This window comes from Arachis ipaensis, chromosome B6 (assembly GCF_059453495.1).
Source record: "Arachis ipaensis isolate K30076 ecotype BB chromosome B6, ASM5945349v1, whole genome shotgun sequence".
Lineage (NCBI taxonomy): Eukaryota > Viridiplantae > Streptophyta > Magnoliopsida > Fabales > Fabaceae > Arachis > Arachis ipaensis.
Genome location: NC_142441.1, coordinates 26,303,714 through 26,323,552, shown reverse-complemented (window position 1 = coordinate 26,323,552; position 19,839 = coordinate 26,303,714). Strand labels below are relative to the sequence as shown.

At 35.2% G+C, this 19,839-nt stretch overlaps 2 protein-coding genes, 1 non-coding gene and 1 pseudogene across 5 annotated transcripts; 1 reads left to right on the top strand and 3 right to left on the bottom strand.

The window, feature by feature from the left end:
- Positions 1-2,813: 2,813 nt before the first annotated feature.
- Positions 2,814-2,912, bottom strand: LOC148554942 (small nucleolar RNA Z278; annotated as a pseudogene).
- A 53-nt stretch (positions 2,913-2,965) lies between these two features.
- LOC148554941 (small nucleolar RNA Z223) lies at positions 2,966-3,058 on the bottom strand. Its single transcript, XR_015886322.1, has one exon. It is a non-coding gene; the product is annotated as a small nucleolar RNA Z223 (small nucleolar RNA).
- Positions 3,059-11,575: 8,517 nt separating this feature from the next.
- TWD1 (FKBP-type peptidyl-prolyl cis-trans isomerase family protein) lies at positions 11,576-15,032 on the top strand. 3 transcript variants are annotated; one of them, XM_016351906.3, is made up of 8 exons: positions 11,576-11,760; positions 11,895-11,942; positions 12,060-12,191; positions 12,587-12,676; positions 13,101-13,285; positions 13,355-13,477; positions 13,612-13,764; positions 14,420-15,032. In XM_016351906.3, the coding sequence occupies exons 2-8, from the start codon at positions 11,906-11,908 to the stop codon at positions 14,762-14,764; spliced, it is 1,065 nt and encodes a 354-aa protein (XP_016207392.1). In that variant the 5' UTR covers positions 11,576-11,760; positions 11,895-11,905; the 3' UTR covers positions 14,765-15,032. The 3 variants fall into 3 exon arrangements, with proteins under 3 accessions (XP_016207392.1, XP_016207391.1, XP_020959951.1); XM_016351905.3 differs by lacking the exon at positions 11,895-11,942 and having other exon boundaries at positions 11,622-11,814; positions 11,975-12,191; XM_021104292.2 differs by lacking the exons at positions 11,576-11,760; positions 11,895-11,942 and having other exon boundaries at positions 11,958-12,191.
- Positions 15,033-19,137: 4,105 nt separating this feature from the next.
- LOC107646701 (putative disease resistance protein At1g52660) lies at positions 19,138-19,638 on the bottom strand. Its single transcript, XM_016350868.1, has one exon. The coding sequence runs from the start codon at positions 19,636-19,638 to the stop codon at positions 19,138-19,140; it is 501 nt and encodes a 166-aa protein (XP_016206354.1).
- Positions 19,639-19,839: the final 201 nt, after the last annotated feature.

The window sequence follows — 19,839 nt, the reverse complement described above, 5'->3', positions numbered from 1 at the left end:
TTTATGAATGACTAAATAATATCATAAAAATATATCTACATAAGAGTGATTTGAATGACAATAATAAAATAATATAAGTTAATAATTGTTATTTTTTAGTTATTTGAATGATAACAGAAAAAAATTATTTTATTTTGTTATTTTTTAGTTAATAATTATTATATTGTTATTATATCATACAAACATAATTGAAAAGGGGCAGAGCAAGGTACCTCGATGAGTAGTCATAGTAAGATTTAAATGCTAGCTTAATAATAAATAAGATGTGAATTATAATATAATATTTAATATTTTGAAACTTGTTTAATAATTATCTTATAAAAATAGACATATTTGTTTATCAATTCACAAGAACAAGGATAAATATACAATATTTTTTAGTATTATTTGATATATAACATATTGTTTAATATGTAATATATGCATTAGGCATAATTTTGGTGTATAATATAATGGGTAATAAAGAGTAGTATTGAACAGAGGGAATTGAAGGAGGGATTGGGGGAAGGACAAAATGAGAGGGGAAGAGGAGATGCACAGTAAATACACAATTATATCATATCTGGGTTTACCTGCAAGAAAATAACTTGTGGACTAATCAAAACTGATAACTGATAAATTAATGAAAGCATTATAGCATTAAGTCTCTTTTTCATTATGAGAAATTTTCATAGATATTATCTATGTCATTTTTTGATAAGTAGGATCTTCTGCAGAGACAAATTCAGAACATATTTTATGACACTAAATTGAGGAAGAAAGAAATAATACTAACTAAACTTTTAGAGAGAGAAGGAAAATTTAGAACATTCTATGAGATAGAAAAAGTGGATATATTACAATGTTCATTGAGATTTGATTACAAACTGGGGTGAGTTCCTCTTTTTATAGAGGTCTCTATATAACATCGATATCTTGCGGAATCTAAACAAACCTATCATATAATGCCAGCTGGAGGGTAAGGATAAACCTTATCTCTGTCTGGTCTTTCTTACACATGTGACAGAGATCACTTTATTTTAATGCACTCAATAATTATACATAGTGGGGTTACTGCTTTAATAAAGGAATGGTTTGAAATAATCTTTTGGAAGGGTCCCATCACCATCTCAGAAGGATGATGTCTCATCAGAGGCCAAATTGACAGCTCTAAGGTCCATATCCGGGTCTTGCAAATATGCAAACGGGTCTTAAGTATTTCCTTCATTCGGGTCTTAGGCATCTTGTAGATACGGGTCATATGGATCTGAGTATGGGCCTTCAGCGTCATTGGGTATCCCTGCATCAACTCTTGTTGGGCTTGGTGGTAAAGCATATACTCTTCCATTTAGATCTTCAGAATTCAGATCTTCTTCAGAATTTCTGTTTGGAATATGGGTAGACGTGCTGGGCTGGTCTCTTGGAGTATAAAAGGAGTATTGTCCAAATTGATTAATTATTCCTGAAGTTATGAATCTGGACTGGAACTCCTGGAGAGTTATTGGCGGAACATCTGTTTGAAACGGGAGTCCTTCAACTACATCTCTCTCTCCATATAATCCAGGTTGCCAAAGTTGACAAAGGTATTTGGTCAAGGCATTCAGGACTGTCTTCTCATCCGTGGGCTATATGGTAGAGTATCCAACAATATCAACTCTATTCATGGTATGAGGGTCTCCTCCAGTGAAATAATTCCTCTGTAAGGTGACAAAACAACAGAATTTTCGTTTTGCCTTAGAGGATTTATCCCATAGTTGGTGCCGGTCAAGCATATTATATAACATTCCTCTCCACACTACAAGAAAAAGTAATATTTGTAACAAAAAAATTATTATAAAAAATTAGAATTTTGAAACAAAAGAATTTTGTAACAAAAAAAGGGGCCATTGCAGTATGTCCCGTTACAAAAAGTTTTTGTAACAAAAAAAGGAACTGTTACAATTCAAAGTAATATTTTGTAACAAATTTTTCTGATACAAAAAACCAAAAGTCATTACAAAAGTGATAACAATATTTGACCTTTAAAATATTTTTCGTAACAATTTAAATTTGTGTCATAATATTTTGTTACAAAATACTACTTACTTTTGTAACATTTTTTATTTTTAGTTACAAAAATAAAAAGTTCATTTTAAAATATTTAATTAAATAATTAATATATCAATTAATTTTGTAGACACCCTAACTTAACATTTATATAATATATAATCATATAGATAATTAGAATATCTTACATGTCATTAAGATTCTTTTACAATAAAATAAGTTCTAAATTCAACTAAACACAACTTTTTTCTAACATAAAATTGTATCATATCCGATTTATAATTCTTGACTCTTTTAGCATATTTCAGTCAAGTTGGCATCAATTTTGTACCCCTGTAAATATGAACCATGAAAACCAAAATTAAAAAATAACACATAACACTATCTTCATCAGAGTAAAAATTAAGTTAAAACTTACAAGTTAAAATTAACTAATTCTTTAAGAATCTATTCTTAAAGTTTAAGACTAGCCAATCAAGAATGTAAATTATCAAGAATTAACAATTCAATATATAAATTCGGGCTAATTAATCATAATTCAATTCATTAAATTTACATAAGTATCAATTGTCAAACAATCACTATCAATTGTCAATTCATTAAATCATGATTCAAATGAGGTGAATTATATGGTAAAAATGTAAGTTTACAGATCTTTCTTTTTATGGGATAAAAGAGAGATTGAAAAAGGTAGGACCCACACTTTGAATAGCAATAAAATAATAAAAAATAACTATAAAAGGGATTTATTTTCTCTCTCTATACCACTTCAATCTGTATAATAAAGTGCCCCTTCAAATGAATGCAGCTTCACCAAGTAGGTTCTCCCTGTAAACAAGGTCTTGGCTCCACAACACCTCAAACAGTTGGGTTGAATCATTACAGGCTATGTTTGGCACTCAATTAACATGTATTAACAACTTAAAAAATAATAAATGCAGAAAGGCTCATAAATATAACAACTTCATCAATCACAATATTTTCAGAAGCAGAACTGGCATTTGAAGATGAATTATTATCCTCATAGCTAACCAGAAATACATCAAGTAGAAAACCCAAAATCAAATGTTTATTAAATCAGAACTCAACGTTTGGATAAAATATTGATTGCCATAGAAGTCGTTACTTACAGTATTTTATCAACTTCTTTCAGAATATCGATTACAACTGCATGCATGTCCTCCCTACTAGGTTCCTTCTTGGATTTCTTACTACCTTTTCCTTTTCCTAACAATGGCATTGGAATAGAATAATTTGAGATGAAAAATTTACAAATAGACACATACTTGTAAAATACAGAACCATGCTATGTAACTTGATACGAATTCATATCAAGGGTGTGTTTATCAGGATGATAAAAAATGGGGAGGCAAATTTCATGTGAGCTCTGTAATTGTCAGCATTTTTCTCATCTATGAAAACTAATGTCCCATTTTTCCCCCAACCAAACACCTGAGAAGGGAAGTTTCCAGAAATAGTTTGACAAGACTACTTAATCAAAGTTAACAAGTTCTAAAACTATTTCGAGCAAACAATAGAATGCTAACAGAAATAGAGCAAGCACTACAGATAACATCATATGTAAATTGGGAAAAATACAATCAATTCACCTTGATCATTCACTGAAGCTTTTGATGGCTTCTCTATTTGTTTTTTTTTGGTTGCAGCCTTTTCCTTAGTATCTGACGTTTCACTAGAGGTTTTCTGCTTCTTGGATGCCAAAAACACTATCCTGATGAATAAGCAAGTCACAATCCAAATCTTCTAGATATGCACGGAAGAGAAAAATAAACAAAATTGGTCTATTATGAACAAAAATAAAAATCCAAATGGAAAGCCAAGATTATCATTTGCTTTCATAATTGACAAAATGCAGAAACTTAACAAGAAATCTAAGTATCTCCAATTATCTCAGGGAAAAATAAGTGTCAAAACCAGCAAAACAACTCAGTAGAAACTGCCAATAGTTAGAAAGCAACTTGGTTGAGCTACTGCATTCATAATTATACCAAGTTGAAACACAAAGCTACTAGCTCATATGATGGAAAAGTTAAGATCTTATAAAACTCATTTTGGTGTGACTACACAATGTGAATCTTATGAGACAAATAACATGCTATGTTATCATAGAGAATAGTCTTATATATTTTACCTCTGCATCCTTAACAATTGGTGCTTGCAGCCCATTAATGACTTCTCTTGCATCATATATCACTCTTGATGGGGTTGAGTAAGGGGCATGAACCCGGCCATCCTGAAAAAGCATTATCCAGAAGTACCATTAGTATCTCAAAAAATTATAAACACACAAATGCTTAACAGAATAAGTTTTATTTAATTTAGATTCAGTCAAATTTAGCAGGCCAAGCTGGAAGATAGTACATAGCTAGAAATCAATACTTAAGTAAAGAAAGTGATGAATTAAGGAAATCGTCAATGATATTAACTTGATTAACATAGTGAATAAACTTATCCAATTGGCAAAACCAAGTATGTGCATATTGATACTTGAAATCTGTACTTGCATCCATCAACACAAAACAAGACAGATTTGCATACCTCTATAAAGTAAGTTATGTTAGTGGCTGAAAGTTTTTTGGTTATGACAACAGAGCTCCTAAGCAATCTTAGCTGCTCCTCAACTCCTCAATTTTGGTTATGCCACCAAATTCACAATGACCAACACACCTACAATAACCGTGAAAAACTGCAGAAACAAGTTCTGTGTATCAATTGCTATAATAAGCAAAACCAAGAAAATCACGAAGACAAAGTTACAGATGAACATCAAAAGCGTGATCCAGAGGTAAGTGATGAACAAACGCTTGAAGATTTTGGGGATTGCAGAGATGGTGGAGGAAAAGGAGACAACTTTGTTGGTGTAGAGGGAAGTGACGGTAAAGACGGCAGCGGCGGTGGAGAGGAGAGAGAAGGCGAAGAGGAAGAAAAGGTAACAGATTTATGGGATGTTCAGGAATTGTAGCTCCTCTAGTGCTAGATCCATTATTCCTTCTTCAAATTCTCGTTCTGCTCTTCTCTGATCTGAAAGAGAGAATCGAAAGTTTTGGTTTGTAGTTGTTTTGAAAGGATGAAATTTTGAGATATTAGATTGTTGTTCTTTTTTATTGCAGAAATGAGATGAGATGAGATGAGATGATATGAGAGGGAGGGAGAGGGAAGGGGCTGCGATGGGGAGGGAAAGGGAAAGGGAAAGGGAAAGGGGGCTACGATGAGGGAGGGGGAGGGATTAGGGTTTGGAATAATATTTTTAATTACAAATTCCAACTCAAAATAAACTTCTCTTGTCAGCAAAAACCGGTGAACATGTAAGCATCTTACTCGCCGGAGCCATGGTCCGACAAGTTCGAGGACACGCTTGACAAATTTTTAAAACATTCAGGTATCATTTTGTCAATAACAATAGTCAGGTACCAAAATGTCAGCGTTTGAATCTTTCGGGTACTGATTTGGCCATTACCTCATTTGAGAATTAGGGATTGTTTTTGGAGAAAATGTAAAATTAGAAATTTTTGGATAATTGAGATTTGGTAATTTTAATTAAATATAGAGTATTAAATATTTATGAAAATTATATAAGTTTTAATTAATTTTAAACTTAAAAATTTTTTGTTTTGATTTAATTATTTTTTGATAAATAATTTATTTTTTATTTTTTAACAATCATAGATTTTACAGGCTTAATAATGAGTGTTGGATTATGGTGGATTTAGGATTTAGTAGAAAGAAGAAAAAAATTAGAACTCTATATTTTGTTCTTAAGGAAGTTTTTTAAAAAATATTTTAAATATAAAAATATGTTAAATTTTAGAGTGGTAATGAAACAAAAAATAATATTGGTTATAAATTTATTTTAAATAAGAGAAGGAAGGCGACCGCCAATGAGTTATAGCTCAAATGGTATAGTCTTTCCATACTCATCAAAGAGGTTGCACGTTCGAGTCTTCCTATCTTTGGTATAAAAAAAAAAAGAAGAAGGAGGGTGACCCAGCAAGCGATAGAATAAAGAGTGAAAGTAAAGATTACAATTAGGGTTATTACTTTTTATATTTGTTTTTATTTTTATTTATGTTTAATAATTAATATTTTTAATTTAAAAAATTAATTTTAGTCAACATTTAAGACTTGGTTATTAGTAAAAATTATATATTATTTTTATAAAAAAATATAAAATAATATATACTATTTTTAAAAATTAATCATTTAATCTTTAATTTTTTATAAAAAATAATTAATTAATACAAATAATATTTTAAAATATTAAATTTTTAAAACAAAATAAAATTATCTTAAAGATTTTAATATTTTAAAATAAATTTTTTTAGGATTGATGGGAAAGAGGTGTTATCCATTTTCACAGTGAAATGATAAGAACTGAGGTAAAAATTGAATTTTTCTATTCCTCTTTTAACAGCAAGAATATCTTTGTAAGTGGCATGGTAATATTTTTCAGATTCTTTGTATTGTCCACTAGCATGCACATAGTAATGTCTTGTCCCATCAATTTCTTCAAGTAGCACTGCTCCCCAGAATTCATCACTAGCATCTGTCTGCAGTATTCTTTTTCCTGTGCTGAGAATCTTTAAAGGAGGGGGGTCTTGTGCTATCTTCTTCAGGATTTTGACAGTTGTGGTTTGCTCAAGTCTCCATGGTGGGGGGATTCTTTTTTAGGAGTTTTGACAGCTGACTGGTGTGTCTGGTCACATCTGGGATAAAGTCTCTGATGTAGTTGACGATTCCCAAGAATTGTTGGACTTGTTTGACTGTCATATTTTCATCAGAGAAATTGATTAATTCTTTAGCAATATGATCTCCTGGTTGAAAGAATCCAACTTCGAAGACCATCCCAAGGAATTCAATTCTTTTCTTGGCAATAGAGCTCTTTTTTTATGATAGCATGATTCCTTGATCTTTGATAATTTGAGTGAATTGGGCCAGGAGTGCCTTGTGGGCTTCATTGTCTTTTGAGAACAGTAAGATATCATCAATGTAGATGAGTGTGGAGTGTAATATGGGCTCAAAGATTTTGGTCATTGCCTTTTGGAAGATGGATGGTGCTAGTTTGAGTCCGAATGGCATCACCGTCCACTGGTATTGGGCTTTAGGTATACAGAATGCTGTTTTGTACCTATCTTCAGGATGGAGCCCAATTTGCCAAAAACTAGCCTTTAGATCAAACTTGCTGAATATTTTCGCTCTACTTAATCTCTGTGTAATAACTGAGATTCTTGGTAGAGAAAACTTGTCATCTTGTAAGAAGACATTAAGTGGCTTATAATCAATAACAAGCCTTTTCTTTCCTCTATTTTGCTCGGCCCTTTTTTCAACATAGAATGCTTGGCACGCCCAGTTAGAATGGGTTGGTTCAATGATCCCTTGAACAAGAAGGGCTGCACATTCAGCTCTTGCCAGTTTAAGATCTTCAGGGTTCATCTCTGAATGCGTAGCCTTTGTCGGGTTGATGTCCTCATTCTTTTTGAAGGGGAGTCGAACATAAAATTCTGGATTCTTCCATAAAGGTGCAGGGTGGTTGAATTGATCATGACTGTCACAACAGGCACTAAGGAGTAGCTGTTGGATCTCCTTATATTCTTCTGGAGCTTCTTGGATTTCAAGGATACTTTGTATCCCTGAAAAAGGTAAAAACTGCCCTTTGTAACTTAGTCCAGTGGGTTTGATATGCAATCCATGGGTTCGGAAGAATGCATCAAAGCCGAACAGAATATCTTTGTTTGGGAGATAGCTTTCCAGTACCCTGAGCCAAGTAGTTTGGCCTGAAAATATTCCAAACCAATGGGTTTTTTTGGAAATAAGATTGATGGTGAAGATCTCACTGTTAGCTGCTGTGAACCTTTCAGAAAAAGGTACCCACATTTCTTTTGGTAAGACGTGGTCTTAGGACAGTGGCACAAGACCCAGTATCCATTAGTGCAATAGCCTTTGTTGGTTTGTCATAGACGGATGTCTTGACTTTTAAATCGAAATGAGGACGAAGAGTACCATCAATCTGTTTCAGTCCTAAGGATCCAAGGTATCCAAGTTCTTCTTCTTCTGGGAAGCTTGATCCTTTAGGAATTCTTGTTGTGATAGAGGCAATGGAGGATATAGAAAAGATTGACCTTTTTGGTGGGAGGTCTCCTTCTGAATCAAAGTCTTGGAAAACATATTCAGTTTCTCCATCTTTGCTTTCTTGTTCTTCAAGTACTGATTCAAAATCTTCTTCATCTTCGATGGAAGCTGCATCCATTAAAGACTAAAGTATTTTTATCTCCTTCTTTGTCTTATGAGGACATGATTTAGCAAAGTGGCCTTACTTTCCACAAATGAAGAATTTGTTTGACTTAGTATGAGGTGTTCTTCTTTTGAAATAACGGTATTTTTGCTTCTTTCTTCCCCTCCTAAATGCCTTCTGGCGAAATGCCTTGGTTGGTGGTTGCCAATGTGTCTTTTTCTTTGGCTTACAATCACACGTGCTTGGCTCCTTGCATCTGATCTTCAAATAGGATTTATTGCATGCTCCTTTGAGTTTGCCTGAATTTTTGTTGAGCTATTTGAACATTTGTTGTTGTTTGCATAATTTGTAAGGTGCAGCTAGAGCCAATTGATATATTTCTCCAATGGTAGTGGTAGCTACTTCTTTGTGAAGAGCCATCATCATCTGCTGTAATTCTGGCTGGAGTTCATCTGCAAAGATGCCATGAAGACTTGTTTGAGTGGCGGGTTATTGTTTCCTCCAAGAGGATAATATTTAGTAGCCATTTTCTTGTAATGTCCCTCCAAGTCCTTTCTGTTGAGTGAACAATACTTCATTTCAAAGTATTCTTGAGAATTTCTTTTCTGGATAATTGTAATGTCTCCCAAGAATTCTTGATGTATTATTCCAAAAAACTGAGAAGGGGTACCATTAATGAGCTGGAGTCTTTCATACTCAGAAAGGTTGCTCGTCCATTCTCGGAGATTGCCAGTCATTCGATTTATAAAATCTGCAAGGACTTGTGTGCTTGAAAGATTTGGATTGGCCATGGTAGTTTCAATCCAAGCACTGAATTCATTTAACCTTTTCCTGTATCTTGCCGGTGGGATATCATTAAAGGTGAACCATTTGTTGGGTGTTTTTACTTTAAAGGACCCTGCAGGAGCAGGATTAGCTGAAGTTGCTGGTTCATCCCTTTCAGAGATTACTTCCTCTTCTTCTTCTTCTACAGGGTTGACCATGGCTATTGCTGATAGGTCTGCCTCATAGTCTTCTTCGGACCATTCAGCAGTTTCTTCACTGGATTCAGTAGTTGCATCATCAGGATCAGATTCGTCAGTGATTTTCTCACTGTGTGATTTATCCAGAGTAAGAGTATTAATTGATCGTCCTGGAGCAGGAGACCCTTCTTTGATGCCCTTATCTTTTGTAGGGACATTAAAAGAGGTTTCTTCTCTGAAAAAATTTTCTGGTTTCCAAGGAGGATGAGGCCTGGGTTGGAAAGAAGGCTGAGACTGTGGTGGTTGTGGCTGGGATTGAGACGAATAACGCCGCCCTTGGGGAGAGATGGATTTTTTGGTGTTTGTTTGTCTGGCCAAATGATAGGTGGATTTGAAGATGGAGTCATAATTTGGGGTTTCTGGTGGTGAATATGTCAAAAGAAAGAAAACAGGTGAATATGAGGGATATGGTTTGAGATACATGGATAATGGGTCTATAGCCAATGCTTGAGATACAACTGTTTTATTTTTGTCCATCTCAATTTGTCGAAGTTGGGCCTTGACTTGATCCAGTTCTCTATTCTTCTTGTGGAATTCTGGGCCAAAGTACAGATTATCAATATAGGCCTTGAGTTCTTGATCAAGTTGAAAAGCTTGTGCAGAGAGCCGATCTCTGAGTTCAGCCACTTGTTCTGCCACATAACCTAATTGTGCTGAGAGACCTTCAATTTTTTCTACAAGAGCATCAAGAGTGTGATTTATCCAGAGTAGTACTTTATTTTGGCTGACTGCATTATCTGTATGCCAATTAAGCACTTCCTCTTGAGGAGTTGTTGCTTGATGTCCATGTAGAGTGATTCCTTGAGGTATCACATAAGGTCTCCTAATAATTTTTTTTCATCAGTTTGGGTCACTAAAGGTGGGAATTCTTTCTCATAATATCTGAGAGTAGCAATACATGGGATTGTACTGACTGGTTGATAAAGATAATCCATGGAGTTTTTTCGGGACAGTCTCGTCTTCTTGAGCATTGGTTTGTTTCTGAGCATTGGAGCTGCTTCAGCATCATCAGGAGGCTCAGGTCTTTTAAAGGAGCAAGGGGCTTGTAGTATCTTCTTCTTCTTTTTCTTGTTCCTCTGTCTTCTAGCATAATCTTCATCATCAGTGTCACTCCATTGGTCAGCACAGTTACAGTCAGAATCACACATAGAGGGATCAACATTCCAAATAAAGTGGCCATTTATATGAGAAACATAAACAGATTTTTCATTCTCATAAAAGTGCACAGGTGGATCATGCTGATCGTGAGTTGTTTGCACCTGAACAGGAGAAATCATATTAATCCTCTTAAAAGATGATCCTCGTAGTGAAGTTTGCTTGATATTTCAGGTCTTTGGAACACAGTAGTCACCGTTCCATTATTATTATGAGTAATAGTTGGAGGTGTTGTAGTATGAACATCAACCTGTTCTTTCGGGAAAGCTTTCTCATAATCAGTAATCCATTCCAGTTGAATGATAGAAGAAAGTTCATCAGTAGTGATCATTCTTGGAATGTTTACAATTACTGGCCCTCTAGCATTATCTGTGAACATGAATAATGCTTCTCCAGTAGTGTTTGGGAGATTGAGATCAAGAGCATGGTCTTGAACTTTGTAGAGAACTTGGTGATGTAAGGTGGCCTGTTCAGCATTAGAATCTTGAATTACTCAAACTAGCTGTATTTGGATCTTTAGCCTTTGACATATTGTTGGATCTGAAGGTCTCATAGTGAAATTAGGGGCTATAGTGAGAATGACACTTCCATTGGAGAGTGTAGTTACTAATGCTCCTATCAAGACATGTTGGTATTCTTTGAAAGTGGTATCTAAAAGAGCAACTTTGGCCGTCACCGGAAGAGATCTTCTTCCATGAAAGGTAAGAATAAGCCTAACTGCTTCTAGATGCAAATGAGTGTAGCCTTAATTTTGGTAATTTTGAATGAGTTCTTGTGGGATTTCTAAGGTTATGTATTGTTTAGCAGTAGTGACCTTTAAACCACACTATTGTAGATGAGAGGATTGGATGACTTCTTTGGGAGGAGGAGAAGGGTTTCTGTTAATGAGATGGCGGATGGAGGTGAATGTTAATGAGATGGCGGATGGAGGTGAAAGTTAATTTTTTTTGTCTTTAGTAAAAAGAGTAAGGACTTATAAAAGGGTATTTAATAGCTTGAGTTTGAGAGTCTTTTAGAACATGAGTGAATTTTACTAATTGATTAATTTTATTGCCAAAAATTTTTTTTAAACTAGAGGGTAATCGACCTATGCTTAGAGAGGTAGAGTGATGTATGGGTAATCGGTCTATGCTTAACCTATGCCAAAGGTCATAGGATAGCAAAACCCTAAAAAAAATTGAAGTTTAGAATCTCCTTCATCTCTGGCAGTGTACCCTTCTTGGTAATTTCGTAAGTATCTACTATTTGGAGTCTTCTTCGACTCGTGCTACTCCCACTAAATCATCAACGAAACCCGATCCAATCAACGTAAGTGGATCAAATCCTTTCTAGTTCCTGAATTTTTCTCTCTTCTGTTGTTTGGTTCTCAAGAAAATCAATTAAATTTTCACACAGTCTGATCTGTTTCCTTTTCATTTCTCCAATTTTTTTATGCAACAAAGGATTTCGCAGCATGGAAGAAGTTCAAGCAGCTCAACCTCAATCACTCGGTAATTCTGGTTTTGCTCTGTTTTTGTTTTAGGGAAAAAAAAATAATTTAATGGATGCATTTGCAAATCAAGAAGATGAAAATGGAGTGATTGCTGAAAGCTCTGCATTTGTTAAAGGGGAAGTTCCAGCAGAATATAGCGTCCCGCCGAAAGTTGATTCTGAAGTTAAAGTCCTTCACGAGAAGGTCACTAAGCAAGTAATTAAGGAAGGCCATGGCCAGAAACCTTCCAAATATTCAACTTGCTTTAGTAAGTATAATGTCCTAATCATGGTTACATTGCAATTAGGATTGAATTCCTGTGTTCTATACACGTTACCTTATAATAAGAGTGCGCTTACAGTTGAAGAATGTTGTTATGTAATTGTGGTTGTGTAAAATTATCTGAACTTATACTTGTGCTACTTACTGCCTTTGATTTCAAATTCAAGTTCAATCTATCATAAAAAATTAGCGTGGCCACGGGCTAAGATAGGATCTTGAAATAGAGCATGTGTTGAGATTATGCAATATCTGCTCTTCACGTGATCGAAGTTAATAGAACACGGGAATGCTTTGAGCCTTATGAGCATTTTTCTTGCATATCCTTTTGCTATTCTTGTAAGGTCAAAATGACGATTTTAAACAAAATATTGTTTGTTGTAGTTCATTACAGGGGTTGGTCTGAAAGCACCCTGCACAAGTTTGAAGACACGTGGCAAGAACAGCGACCAATTGAGATGGTATTAGGAAAAGGTACATAGATGGATGTTTGAACTATTCGATTTATTTTGTCTTTTGGTTGGTACAATCTATGGATTCCTGTCATAATTATTCTAAAACATCTTTGAATTTTCTGATTGAACGTTGTGTCCAAGTATTGTCTGGTGATGTTCTTTTCTATAGTTGTATTAGGCTTAGACACCTATTCATGAATTTTATCAAATGATTGAATAAATTATAAAAATGACAAATTTTGTCTCATATTTAAGCCTCCCACTCCCGTATCATTAATTCCTTGTTTATGCATCATTATCTTTCTAGAACTTTGATATCCAAGCACAAGTTGTCCAATATCTTAGTAAACATGAATGCAAAACAAAGTCAAGAAAGTAAAAATGTTGTGGCCATCGTTCTATTGGACTTGTTATCGGATTCCGATGTATTTGTTCTGCAACAGAAAAGAAAGAAATGACTGGCTTGGCCATTGGTGTGGCAAACATGAAAGATGGTGAGCGTGCATTGCTACGTGTGGGTTGGGAATTAGGATATGGCGAGGAAGGAAGTTTTTCTTTCCCCAATGTTCCTCCCAGGGCAGATTTAGTTTATGAAGTTGAGCTTATTGGCTTTGATGAAACGAAAGAAGTAAGTTGCTATTACTTACTTTATATGGTCGTGGATTTGGTAAGATACTTATAGAATCTGATTCCATAGGGAAAAGCTCGCAGCGATATGACTGTGGAGGAAAGGATTGGTGCAGCAGATCGTAGAAAGATGGATGGAAATGTTTTGTTTCAGCAAGAAAAACTAGAGGAGGCTATGCAACAGTATGAAATGGTTACACACTCATGTTGCTAATGCTCTTCTACATTGCTAACTAGTATTTATTGCTTTTAGCTCATTAAAACTTTATTTTTCTCTTCATTTCGGTTTTGGGTTTCACAAAGTTTTACTATCTTGGTTCTTCTTAGGCCATAGCATATATGGGAGATGACTTCATGTTTCAGCTGTTTGGGAAATATAGGGATATGGCTTTGGCTGTAAAGAACCCATGCCATCTTAACATGGCAGCTTGTCTGATTAAGCTGAACCGTTATGAAGAAGCTATAGGACAATGTACAATTGTAAGTAGATTTTATCCAATCAATTCAGCAGAGCTTGATTTTTCTTTGTGAGATATGTTTAATCTTATTTTGTATTGTGATATTCTGATAATCACTATTATAACTCTGGATATAAAAATTGATAGTTACGACTTCTGCAAGTTCCTTTAACTTAGTTTTTGGTTGTTAATGGAATATAACTACGGAAGTAGAATGATTCTGTAAATATTGCTGTCTATAATATCATAGCGAAAAATGGAACCAGTTGTGTTCTCTCTGACACGAGAGTTACAGTATCATATCGTAAGGGTTTGTTTAATCTTAGCGGAGGGAAACTTCAAACTCAGTTTCCATTATTGCATAATCACACAGTTCAGTCATTCATATACAGAACTTGTGGATATCATCGCCACTAGCTTGTTTTGTCATATTTTGTTATTTTAAGTAAACCTACATAGTTTTCAATAATTCTCTCTTCCTCTCCACGTAGAGAGTTGTTTTACTTCTGGTTCATATGTTCTGCCAAATGATGTTTTATTTTCTCCAAAAAGCAAATTAAGTTATGAAAAACCTTGTTTCTTTTTAATTAAAACAGAAATTAGTTTAAAATTTTACAATAATAGGTACATGAGATTCATTGCTCCCTTGATGTTTGACTGGATGATGGAACTTGAAGGTACTGACTGAGGATGAAAACAATGTCAAGGCTCTATTTAGGAGAGGCAAGTCTAGGGCAGCACTTGGGCAAATAGATCCTGCCAAGGAAGATTTTCAAAAGGCACGCAAGTATGCCCCTGAAGACAAAGCGATTGCAAGAGAATTAAGGTTGCTTGCTGAACACGACAAAGTTGTTTATCAAAAGCAGAAAGAACTATACAAAGGAATCTTTGGACCAAGGCCAGATCCAAGATCTAGTAATAAGCGAAGTGGTAACTTGCTGATTCTCATTTGGCAGTGGTTGCTTTCACTATTTTATGGCCTTGTTAATCTCTTCAAGCGTAAAAGCCCCAAATCTGACTAATTGAATTGAGATGTTTTGATGACTTAACCATTTCTAAGGGCCATGCCTTATGCCTTCGAGGGACTAGTCTTTTTTTTCCTCTGGTGGTTGTTCTCTGTTGGTGATAGTATCATGTGTAAAAAAATTGTGGTGCTTTCACTCTTCTCTATAGAGGAGTCATGTTTTACAACACTACCAACATGTGTTAATGTTACTTTTTTGTTTTGTTGGTTTATTTAATATTGGGAATAGTAAGGGAAAATGAAATTCGCTAGTGTGACTGAAATCAGATACTTGTGTTGCGTGTGTCCCTTTGAATTTATAGGCTTGTGTCGTTAATCCTAGAGTGGAATATAGCTGTCATCATAGATTGTGCCAACATGTTATTCATTCAATACTCTATAATATGATGATGGTTATGGATTCATGGTCATGTTTAAGAAAACCTTTTTTTTATTCACCAGCATATACTAAGTTTAAAGTTGTAGTCTCTTGCTATTATAATATATTAATATATTTCAAAAAAGATCTTGTAAGTGAGAAGATTTGTAAAATAATAAAAAAGGACTAATCACTTTTAAATTTATAATTTTTATTACGCATGAATTTTACTACCTTAATTTAAAGGTGATTAGACTAATCACTTTTCCAAAGCATGCAGTGACAATAGTTGTTGGTCAATGCCTACTAATTCATCAAGATCAAAGGGTAATTTCTTCCGTGCATCACAAGAAACTACTTGAAAAGAGCATGGAGAGCCATAACTCATGAATCCATCATATATCCCTTTTAAATTTGGCATGAACTCCAACCTAAATTTCCTTAATCTAGGCAAGTGAATTTTGGAGAATGAATGTCATTACTGTTACTTCTCCTTCCAATCTCATCAAATCCTCCATCTTATTGCAGTGGCCGTCTCTAATTTCTTCAAGATTTGACAGTTGAAGCAAAAGTTTCTCTAAGAATAGGCTCTTTAAATTTGGACAAAATTCTACATTTATGATCTTTAATCTCATAAATGCAGATGAAGTCACTTCCCTACATATGATCTGCAACTTGATCAAATATCTCAGCACCAAAGTCTCCAGCATAGATAAATCGATTTGCTCAGTGTCAACAATTCTTTCTACACTGTAACAGAAAACTACTGTGCATTTCTTGAGCTTGTCTACATGCAAAAGGCAAGTAGTTAACTCTGATATCATAGCAGTCAATAAATCTCAACTCGGTAGTATTTGCTGGGATTGAAATTTCCTTTGGCAATGGATATGCCAAGAAATGCCACACTTGGTTTCTCCGAAACTTCTTGGATTTCTCCTAGTCTAACATTGAACTTGAACTTCTCTAGCTGAGCAGTGACCAAAGCAAGCATGCAGATTATAGAGAACACAGTGCCAGAAATCTACTTCAAGAGATGATAATCTCGAGGAGGATATGATTTCACCGATGCTGATTTCAGAAACGCTCAGTATCAATGATTTTTGAAAGCCGAGAGCATTAGATGCTAATAACTCCTCTAGAAGGGTTAGTGCTGAGAGAAAATCAGATGGCAAGATGTTAATCATGGTATTGGAAATATATAGCCTTCTCAGGTTGCATAGCTGTTTTATCCGATGTGGAAGTTGTTTTACGTTTCGGCAACCCGAAATGTCGAGAACCATCAACTAAGTGAGTTTTGCCACAGAAGGGATCAATTTCAAATTCCAGCAATTGCTCAATAAAAAGGCACATAGATTCTCTAAGTTAGAAACCGAACCCGGCAGCACCCTAAAAGATCACATGAAATTATATATAAGATAGACAAGTAAATCTCTTATTAATTTAGAGATATTCATTTAATTTCAATTAAAAATGAAGGAGATTCTTCATTCGAGGGGAGTAGACTACTCAAAAATTTTATACTTCTTTTTTTGCGATAAATAAAAAAAGGAGTTCATCAACAATGAAAAGTTGTTGGGTTTTTCTTTAGTGATAACTTGAATAAAGAGTAAAAGTTTTTAGATTATTTGATCCCAGTGTAAGATGCTGGTGTTTTTGTGGAAAACTGAATTTTCCAAAACACCCAAAACTCACCGGCAAGTGTACCGGGTCGCATCAAGTAGTAAAACTCACTTAGAGTGAGGTCGATCCCACAGGGATTGATGGATCAAGCAACTTTAGTGGGTGATTAGTTTAGTCAAGCTAACATTGAGTGAATTGTGTGAATTTGTAGCCAACAGAATGTAAATAACAGGAAATTTAAAGTGCAGAAAGTAAATGTGCAGAAACTTAAAGAACAAGAAAAGTAAATTGCAAGAATCTTAAATGACAAGAAATGTAAATTGCATAAAAAGTAAAGGGGCTGGGGTGCTGGAAGCAATGTAAACAGAGAAGCAAAATTTCAATGAATAAGAATTTAGAGCAATTGCAGGAAATGTAAATTGGAAGCAATGCAACAGAAAGTAAAAATGCTTGGAAAATTTTAAAAACAGAAAAGCAATGCTTAATTTGCAGCAATTTAAAGGTGGTTCAAGATCTCAGGAGTGAAAGAGACTAGATAACAAGTCTAGATCTCAAATCCTTCCTTGATCCAACAAGAACAATTGCAAAAGAAATAAAGAAAAGTAAATTGCAGAAAGAGTAGAAGAAGAAGCTGCAGATGGAGAATGAAAACAGAATTCCTTCCAATCTCAATCCAAAATTTCAAGACAGAAAAGAAAAATAAGAGAGAAAGCAAAATGAAAACTAAAAAGTGCCAAACTCCCTATTGGAGCTAGCCTCCTTTCAAATCAAGCTCCCCTTTTGAAAATGAGAGTGATGCCTTTATATAGGCTTTTCACAAAATAAAATGAAATTGAAATGAAAAACAAATTAAATGAAAATCCTAATTCTAGCTTGTTCTTGTGCCTTTGAGTGATGATGTGGGCTTTGCTTGCTTTGGATTTGAAGAGAGATGGGTTTGGTTGGCCTCAATTCAATTTGGTGAAGAATTGAATTTAATTGGAATTTTGGTTGAATTTTGGCCCATGGTCCACCTCCCAGGGGAAAGCTCGGCTCTTGGCAAGAGCTTTGGCCAAGAGCTTTGGTTCCCTTCCTTGCCAAAGTGTGCGCACGTTCCTTCCTTGTGACAAGAGAACAAAGCTCTTTGCAAGAGCTTAAAAGCTCTTGCTCAAGAGCTTTACTTGTCCTTGAGGTCCATGGTTCAAGTCTTGGGTGAAGCATTTGCTGGCCATTTTCCTTGGCACAAGAGTAGCGCCTAGTGTCTTCCCTTGGTATCCCTCTTCGAATCCTGGTGGAAGCACTTTGATTCATTTTTGCTTGTTTTTAGCCCTTAAAGATGCCTTTCACTCGTGCCTCAATTCTATGCCAAATATGGATTGCCATACATCGTTGGAAAGCTCTGAATGTCAGCTTTCCAACGCAACTGGAAGCACATCAATCGGACTTTTGTAGCTCAAGTTATAGCCCTTTGAAGGAGGCATGGTCATGCTGTGAGCGCCCAAGTTTAACTTAGCGAAAATTTTTGCCTCCAAGCTCATTTTCCTTGAGGCAAGCCCGAAAAAGCTCTTTGGCAAGAGCTTCAAAGCTCTTTGCCAAGAGCTTGGCTCTTGGTTCCTTCTTCATGTGTTCTTGATAAAGCTCTTGGCAAGAGCTTTTAAGCTCTTGGTAAGAGCTTTGTGTTCTTGCTCCTTGTTTTGAGCCACGCTTTTCTTCCTTTGGGCCACACTTCTCTTCCTTGATTTGGTCATGGGCCATGCTTTTAAAAGCGTGGCCTAAGCCTCCAAAGTGTGATCCAACTTCAAAGTGTACCCCAAAGCTCTTTTCTTCTTTTTAGCTTATTTTGTGCTCTTTTTGCTTCTTTTTCTTCTTATTTCCTACAAAGTTTATTAAATCAAAAGATCAAAGAAATATACCATTTAAGCACCAAAGAATGCAATATTTAAGCACTAATCATAAATTTCTTGTATGAAAAAGCATAGAAAAACATGACATGTTGACATGTCATCATAAGAGAAATCAAGAACTTTTAGACTTTGCATGAAATCAAAGAAGTCATAAGGTATATTTTGAGAGAAAGAGTTGTATTGCAATAACAGGGAAGTAACAGCTGGACATGATGGAGGATCGCCAAGAAAGATATTATCCCAACAAGCATGCATATTTTAGTTTATTCAATATGATTTTTCCCTTCTGTTTGCTTGTTGAAATGCTATCCAAAGCACCTAATGAACCTTCCCACACCCAATACTCAATCAATTCATTTGCATCAACATGATTACCTTCAGTATAGAGAGCACAATATAGAAAACAAGACCTACTTGTGTCATCCTTCAATTTTGTGAAGCTGAATTTCAAACGAGAAAAAACAGATTCTTCCATTTGTTCTATGTTGAGAGCTGAAGCTTTTAACCCCATCAATGAAATCTGCCATTCTGAAATATATCAGTTGCATTTCTCAAGGCACGCCCCACGGTAACAATACCAAGAGGCAATCCCATGCATTCTTTTGCCACATCTTTTGCAATCAGTTTGATGTCCGGAGAGGCCAATGCTTCACCCTTTACTTTGATATCTCTATCTGTTGTTTCCATGCCTCGGCAAACGCTTACCCTTCGAGTAGTTATTATCAATTTGCAACCGTTCTCCACAGTTGGAATTGGTATTCCAACTCTTTCAAGAGAGGATGGCTCCCATAGATCATCCTGAATCAAGGCAAACTTCTTCCTTCTTTGGAAAGCTTCAAACAGTGTGGCAGCGCTTGAAGTCTCATCCTGAAATCCTGAAAGTTCTATATCAAACTTCCCTGCAATAACCTTTTGTAACTCCTCAGTTTTCATGTCCTTTGAGGAACTAACCCAAATAACACTGTCAAATAGTCTATTTTCCCTCAATAGTCCATTGTTAATTTCAGGCATGATAATTTTTTTTCCCCACTCCGCCCATCCCATGAACACCAATAATTCTCACTCTATCATCCAATATGCAGTTCAAAATCTTGTTCAAGCTTTTCTTTTTTGTTGGAAGAGTTTGCCCTTTTCGAGGTGAAGTTTCAGCCAATGAATCATCTGCAAATCGACCTTTCTCTAGAAGTTCTCTCACCTCCTCCATTTTTTTCT